The following is an 8,561-nucleotide window of genomic DNA, read 5'->3' as shown; positions in this document are numbered from 1 at the left end:
TGTGGGGCTGCAAAGATTTCCTGGCCACAAACTCAAGAAAAGATCTTACTTTGGCACGAATCCTTGCAAAAAAAAAGACACCATAATCATTTAAATATTTTTCTTTTATAACATTTTAAATAATAATGCCAAAATGACATTCCATCTAATGTCACGAATCACACTGCAATTGAGATATTGGTCTAAATCAATGCAATTAGATATTATTTTTGAATGTTTCCGCCCTACTTAAAACTGCATTATCTGCTATTTTTGCATAAAAAACGTTATTGATTAATTGATAATAAAAATAGTTACCTGTTTGTTTTTTGTCGATAAACAAATCGTTTAATCAACTTATCATTGCAGCTCTACTGATAGGATACGTTCCATAGAGTTTCAATATATGTAACAATACATAAAGGAAGTTTTATTGTTAAAGGAAAAGAGATAAAGGTCGATTGTATGTTGATTCTGTTTTTCAATATGTTTCAGCTTTCTGTTATCTGTTGTGTTCAGCTTTTTGGAAAACACCTTGAAAGAGACTTTGCATTGTAATTGGACCCACTGATACATGTTCTCCCCCCCCTTTTGTCCTTCAGGATCAGAGGTTATTGTTGGGGTTAACAAGTACCGGCTGGCGAAAGAGGAGACCGTGGAGGTGCTGGCTATAGATAACACTGCTGTGCGCCACAAACAGATTGACAAACTAAAAAAGGTCAGTGATCCTTGACAATGAAAAAGATAAATGTGCCTCATCTAATGAAAAACACTGATGTTATTGCAGCCTTAGGCATTGCCACCACAATTACATTTGCATGCAAAGATAGGAAAACATTGGTACTGACTCACCAAGTAGAAGTGATGTGTTGCGATGCCCTGCTCTATAGTAAACATACAAATCATCCATTATTTGTGCGCTTTGTTTGTTTTGGTTTGTTACATTGTTGATAGTAAAGACACAGAAAATAGTGAAGGGAGTAACATGCAAAAGAAGTAGAGCTCTTACAAGTGAAAGTTGAATTACTGTTTATTATCTTTAAATGATTCTCATATTGATGTTGCAATCCACATTATATGTACCATAATCTGTCAGCACAGTATATTATCCATTTTTTTCAAAAAATCTAGAGATGTTTATCTAGTGATGGTTAAATGAATGTGCCTTAATTGTGAAGTTTGACATTTTACTATTATTTTGAATGCTTTATCAAATATCCTCATATTCTAATATCATCAATTTACCAAACCGCATGAAGTATATGCTAGAGAACAATGAATTACATTTAAAATCGATGATGACAGGAAGATAAATGAACCATCATTTTCTATACTCTACTTGAATTAATACCTACAATTGAGAAATAATTAATAGAGATCTCAACAAATGCAGTTGAAGAACTCTGTGTGTAATTCTTAGTTAGGGAAATCAACAGAACTACTCTTCCCATATTTTTCTATTTTTCTGTCCGTTATATGTACTTGATTTGAATGCACAGCGACCTTGCAGGCAGGCATAGAGCATACTGTATGTAAACTGAGAGGAGAGAATTCCTGTACCGGCTGTCATGGAGTTAAATATCTCTGGCTCACCGCTCTCGTTGGAATGCCACTGGGCTCGGAAATGTAGTTACATTCAGATCTGTCACGACAGGTAGAACAAAAACAAACAGGTGCTTATGGGAATTTAGGATGGATAGTTTTTGACAATGTTTTAGCAAAGCTTTAACTGTCAAAACAATCTGCAGTGATATTATAGTGAAAATAATTTATAGTGCGCCTTCATTTAATAGGATTGGTAAACAACTGAGGCTTTTTTAAATGTATGGACCCAGTGATAGAAGTGTTTGTGTGGGAACTGCAGACACTATACGTCATACTCCAAGGCTCAATCAATCAATCAATCAATGTTTATTTATATAGCCCAATATCACAAATGTTACATTTGTCTCAGTGGACTTCACAGTTTGTACAGAATATCAGTATGACAATACGACACCCTCTGTCCTAGACCCTCACATCGTACAAGGAAAAACTTCCAGAGAAAACCCACAGTTTAAAGGGAAAAATGGGAGAAACCTCAGGGAGAGCAACAGAGGAGGGATCCCTCTCCCAGGACGGACAGACGCGCAATAGATGCCGTGTGTAAATTGAAAAGATAATACATTTGCAACATAGGTAGTCCAAATGTTTGGAAATGCATGTGTGTATAATAGGAAGATGAATCCACGAGGATATCCATCCAGGACTTATGATCCAGGACCACAGCCACGACTCAAGATCCAGGACTCACGATCCATGACACAGGACCGCAGGATCATCCATGACTCCGGATCCCGGCGTATATAGACACCAAAAAGAAAGAAATTTGGGGAAGCTGGGTTAATCGGAACATGAGAGTACACAGGTATAGACAGAGAGAAGGAAGAAGTAAGATGTCCCCCGACAAACTAAGCCTATATCAGCAAAACTAGGGGCTGAATCTAATCAGCCCTAACTATAAGCTTATCAAAAAGGAAAGGTCTTAAGCGTACTCTTAAAAACGGATAGGGTGTCTGCCGCCCGAACACAAACTGGAAGCTGATTCCACAAAAGTGGAGCTTGATAAGAAAAGGCTCTGGCTCCCATTGTACTTTTAGAGACTCTAGGAACAACCAACAACCTTGCTTTCTTGGAACGCAATGCCCTAGTAGGACAGTAGGGTATAATGAGTTCTTTAAGGTAAGATGGCGCCTGCCCATTAAGGGCTTTGTAGGCGAGAAGAAGAATTTTAAATTCTATCCTGTGTTCTATAGGGAGCCAGTGTAAGGCAGCCAGAACAGGAGTAATGTGGTCCCTTTTCCTAACTCTGGTTAGTACACGAGCTGCAGCATTTTGAATCAGCTGATTATGCGGGTCGACTAATAGTGCCTCAATTTCAATACCATAAGTCAGAACAAGGTCGAGAGTGTGATTATAGCAGTGGGTTGGGTTTATTTACACTCTGACAGAAACCAACAAGAATCTAATATAGAGTTAAACCTGCAACAGTAAGGCTATTTTTATCCATCGTCAACATGAATATAAATGAATATTAAAGTCACCTACGATAATTACTTTATCTGTTTTAAGTACCAAAGTTGATAAAAACAGAGACTCCTGTAAGAATTATGAATAAGGACCTGTGCACGGTACACTGTAACAAATAAGATTGGCTGCAAAGTTTTCCAGGTCGGAATGCGTAAGGACTAAAAATGAAGGCTTTCAAAGGAGGTATAATCAATATTTGTTTAGTATTGATAAGTAAACTTGAGTCAAAGATTGCTGCAACTCCACCTCCTCGGCCCGTGCCTCGGGCAATATGAGTATTGATATGGCTGGGTGGAGTGGCCTCATTTATGCTGACATATTTTTCATGTCTCAACCAAGTTTCAGTGAGACAGCATATATCAATATTATAATCTGATATTAAATCATTTACCAATATTGCTTTAGATGCTAGAGATCTTATGTTTAAGAGACCACATTTAATCTTCCTGTTTTGTTGCACTCTAGTAGTTGTTACATTTACTTTTATTAATTAGGTTATTATGTATGACACCTCTATTAGGTTTTACCTTAAATTGTCCTTGGGCAGACACACACACCGTTAATATTGGGTATTTTATTGGGTTCGGGATTCCTATGGATGACTGCCTAGGAGAGAGCGCAGAGAAGCATGTAAGACTGCGACTCTGCCTCCTGGTCTCAACTCCAGTTTGTCATGGATTAAGTCCACAATGACAAAAAAGTATTGTTTAGGTCATGACCTACGTCTAAATTACTATTCAGGGGACGTCAGTTGGAGTGTCTGGGTTCAGGGTCTATGGGGGATGGGCTCTAGGGTTGTCAGTGGTAGGCCTTCATGACGTGCTGCTGCATGTGCCGATGAGTCACACATATCTGAGCCATTTTCACTTTCGATCTTTAACATGTTTTACTACATTTTAAAGTAAGTTCTCCCTTGGTATGTTCTTATTTTTACTGTTTAGTATTGTTAATTTCGATTTTTGCTCAAATATTTTATTTTAGCACCAAAATATCATAACATTAACTTATTGTGCTCAGTGGCTTGAAATAGTTAATTCCCTTATTTCCATCTTCTAATCTTTCCGTATTTATAATAGTTTTGAATCAGATCTTCTTGAAAATAATTCCCAAAAGTTATGTCGGAATGCCTTTCTACAGGGAATACAAACGGGGGAAACAAATGTTTTGCTTACCATACTGGCGGTGATAATAATAACTTTGATTAATAATAATGGCTGCATTCCATTTCGCTCAGCCATTTTCTTTAGCACTCAGTGATCTTGTTTTAGTCCTAAAGATTCCTTAAACACATTATTTTATATATCTTTATACATTCATATATTATTTATAATGAATTCTATTGGTCTTAAAAATGTTGTTGGAAAAATAACTTGTTTATGACTCCTGTCTCTTTCGCAGGTGAGGGAGACTCGTGACCCAGAGGTGGCAAATAAGTACCTGGCAGCCATTGAGGAGTGTTCCCGAACCGGAGAGGGCAACCTTCTCGGCCTGGCTGTGGAGGCAGCACGAGCCAGGTCAGAACTCCCTCAGTCACTAAAACCTCTAACTGTACTGACCATCTTTTTGTCTGTGCATCTTAAAGAAGACACATTATGCTCATTTTCAAGTTCGTATTCATATTTTGTGCCTCTACTGTGACATGTTTCCATGCTTTAATGTTCAAAAGGTCTTTATTTTTCTCATACTGCCTCTTTTCACCCTCCGTCTAAAACCAGAGCTCAGTCTCCTCTGATTGGTTAGCTGGACAGCTTTGTTGTGATCGGTCAACCGCTAGAGATGTGTCGGAAATGTCCCACCCTTACCATATCACATAGCATTTGTTGGAGCGCTAGCCAATAAAAGCACGAGTATTACATAGTGATGTCATTATGTTAGGAAGTAAAACAATTGGGTCAAATAGAGACATTTCCGGGATGTTAGCCTTTGCAGAGCATTTACACAGCTATACAGAGAAAACCCCAAAAAGCATAACAGTGGCTCTTTGAGCTTTTAATATTAAATGTTGTGATGTATTCCTGGAATAAAGAACTGGAACACAAGGAGAACACTGGAGAGTTTTGAGCTGAGGTCAGACACTGAGGATTTAAAGTTACGGAAGGAGAATCGACAAGACACTTGCTTAGACACATTAATAGCTCAAGCCTGAGATCCTCTTGCCTTCTTCTTGTTATTTATGTCATCCTAAGAGAATATTCAATATTCTATGACAAGATACTAGAAGTTCGGTCCCTGGTATCTGACAGGTATCCACCTCAGGACTCCCAGAGGTCCCTCCTGCTCTATGCCTCTCTGTCAACTTTGTCCTGGTATTATCGGTCGAGCAGATCCCGGAGGAGTGAGAGGAGAGGGAAAGGCTAAATTAATTAGAATTCAGGATCCAGATAAATAATTCCCTATCAAATGTAATTGCCTTAATGTTCACTCATGGCATATCGTTTATCCATTGTGCATAATACTTCACAAAGATGTTCTCTGATGATCTCTGACTGTGTGAGAGAAAGTCCCCCTTTGTTTCAGACCAACACTTTAACGATACCTACGCACGCATGCTCCGTGCAGTAAAACAAAAACCATCTTGATAATCATATTTTTTCTTCAATGCTCTTTTTGTTCATCAACCTCTGGCAAAGTGTCTGGCTTAATGTTCATCTTACTTGAGGCTGTCATGCGGAAAGTCATGTTAGAGTCAATCTCATCTGTGGCAATACCGCAATTGTAGGAAAACTATGTTTCTGTTTAGTTGGATACTTAAAAATCTGATTTTAATCAAGTAACTTTAAAATGAGATGTCTGAAATTAGCCGTGTAAGTAAATAGTGATTTTGTTAATTTAATTTTGTTTAAACATCTATTTTTTGTTGTTGTTAGAATACCAAAACCATTACTATTTCTATACTGTAGTGTTTTGCTCACTTCTGACCAAAGTTATTGCAGGTTAACTCAGGTCACACGAGAAATTAGGTCGTATGGTATAATCTGACCTGTGTGTGAGGCAAACACACACGTGGATAACCTGACTACAACACTGATACTGTTGAGCTTTTACCATGAATAAAGAGCCCACCTGCTGATCAAAACCCACAAACTGTGAGGAGCTTCCACAGCATGAGGCACATTCCCTATAACCACTTCAACATCCTGTGCAATTTTAATACCGTTTGACCTTTACTCTAAATTAAACATACATACATCATACTTTATTTTGAGTACAAATGACTCGCTCCTATTTTATTCAATAGCTACCATACAGAACACAAAAGCTTCTTGATCATTGCTTTTTTATTACCCTTAATGCAACACTGATATTGTGGAAATGAGACTAGTGTAAATCTTAATGCCGTGTGACACAGAAGGCACTTCTATAAATAATAATGAAACATCCTGCAGTGAGATAAAAAAGCAGAGACGTTAGCATTCAGTTTAAATTATGTAGATGTCTTGAACTGAACTGAAACCATTTGAACTGCATCTCCTTGAATTATTGAGCATCATTTAGTGAAAACACATTGAGAAAGATGCTGTCTTCTTTTTTCATTACAGGTGTTCGGTTGGTGAGATAACTGATGCAATGAAAAAAGTGTTTGGTGAACACAAAGCCAGTACCAGGATGGTGAGCGGTGCTTATCTCAGCGAGTACGGAGCGCACGAAGAGATCTCTGCGGCACACAATAGGTAGAAAATGCATCTAATCAGTGTCTTCACATTCATTATGATCTCACTGATTGCTGGGCTGGTTGACTCACATGCGTTTTTTTCCTATTTCTCTCCTCTTCAAATCTCAGAGTTGCAGAATTTAAGAAGCACGAGGGCAGGAACCCCCGACTGCTGGTAGCCAAGATGGGGCAGGACGGTCACGACAGGGGGGCCAAAGTCATCGCCACAGGGTTTGCCGACCTGGGCTTTGATGTGGATATCGGACCACTGTTTCAGGTCAGTGTGAGACAATAGCTATACATCTGCTGCAGTACAACACCACAGTTAAAATCTTCCCAGAAGCAGTTACTATACCCAGAAGCTACCTTTTAAGCAAGAGTTGGTCACATGAACTCAAATCTCATTGTATTTGTGCAATACTTGTAAAATGTAAAACTTATAGTCAGTAATAAAAGGTAAAAGATCTGCTTTACTTGATAAGATACACCTATTATAGATGGACTTTTGATGGTTAACCGAACATTTATTAAAGATACTTATTATAGTAAGTAGGCCTCTACTAGACCAGTGATTCTCAAACTTTTTTCAATAATGTACCCCCTACAAAAATTTAGCCAAGTACCCCTTGATCAGCGCAAAAACTATTTGTTAGGGAAGAAAAGCCTATATAAAGAGGTACAGTACAGCGCTGCACCATCAGTGTCTGATTTATTAAAACAACAACATTGTAACTGAGAAACACTTAAATGCTACATTTCATATGTTTACAATCCATCACTAAATTCATGGCCAACCAATTTTAATATCATGCAATAACACTAAGATGACATTATTGCATTGAACTGATCTGTTTAATAAGTTGTACTTACAATTTAGTGAGAAACATGGGCTTGTGCTTCACTGAGGAGCTTTGTCATTCTGACAGGATGCAGTTATTACACTACGCGTTTTTAAATATGTGTAACTCTAGTCCATTAATATAAAACCCACACTGCTCAAACTTTGTTACTTTTCCTAAAATTGGTATATTTATCTATATATATATATTTTTTACATTAACATAAAATAAATCTCACGTACCCCCTGCAGTACTCCAACGTACCCTAGGGGTCCGCGTTTTGAGAACCACTTTACTAGACTGTACGTGATAAGATATTCAATCAATCTTATATGACTGAAAGAGTGTTTCTTCTCATTTGTTATTCTTCTAGTGTTCTACCAATTATCCCTTTGTTATTTTCTGTAAGAATGTACAAGTTGGCAAACTCTTAGATGCTGAAAGGACTCTGAATTGGACTTTATTGAAACCAGGTGCACTGAAAAGTTCAAATTCTTCACCCTGTGCCTAGTGCCAGAGAGTGTGAGGGCCAATAAACAGTACAGTACATAGGCGTAGGAAGCATCCTCAATGTTGGAGGGACAATTTGACAGGGGGTGTGGGCGGGTGGTGGAACTCACCTCCTCTAGGGGGGTCCGGGGGCATGCTCCCCCGGGAAGAAGATTTTTTTAAATGTTGAAGTTGAACGCATCAATCTGCTGCACTTTGAGAGCAACATTAGGGACTAAATGTATGGATACATCTCTCGTCAATACCCATGTGAAACAGAACTGTAAACAGATTTACTTTTTCTTTATGCATATTTTACAAATCACTCCCCTTTTAACCTGTATTTTTGTGATACTGTCCTATAGTATGAGTTGGAATTATTTCATACCTGTTATTCTCTTGTTTTTTATAACTATAATGATCATTTAAAAGTGTGCCTTTGAAATACTTATTTACATAAATGATTACCAAACCGTTTGAGACCTACTACTTAGACTAAAGTGAACTATCTAACCTCTCAGAGAGTCCTTTAC

General features: G+C 38.0%; 1 protein-coding gene across 1 annotated transcript in view; it reads left to right on the top strand.

Moving 5' to 3' along the window:
- The first annotated feature begins 553 nt into the window (after positions 1-553).
- LOC104948167 (methylmalonyl-CoA mutase, mitochondrial-like) overlaps positions 554-8,561 on the top strand; it is a 13,932-nt gene continuing 5,924 nt past the window's right edge. Inside the window, exons 1-4 of the mRNA XM_010774330.1 lie at positions 554-697; positions 4,447-4,562; positions 6,588-6,719; positions 6,830-6,977. Coding sequence (XP_010772632.1) covers positions 554-697; positions 4,447-4,562; positions 6,588-6,719; positions 6,830-6,977 — 540 coding nt within the window. The remainder of the gene's footprint in view (positions 698-4,446; positions 4,563-6,587; positions 6,720-6,829; positions 6,978-8,561) is intronic.

The sequence above is a fragment of the Notothenia coriiceps genome, unplaced genomic scaffold (genome assembly GCF_000735185.1).
Source record: "Notothenia coriiceps isolate Sejong01 unplaced genomic scaffold, NC01 NC01_scaffold00013882, whole genome shotgun sequence".
NCBI lineage: Eukaryota > Metazoa > Chordata > Actinopteri > Perciformes > Nototheniidae > Notothenia > Notothenia coriiceps.
Note: the sequence above shows the minus strand (reverse complement) of the source record. Positions and strands in the feature narration are given on the sequence as shown.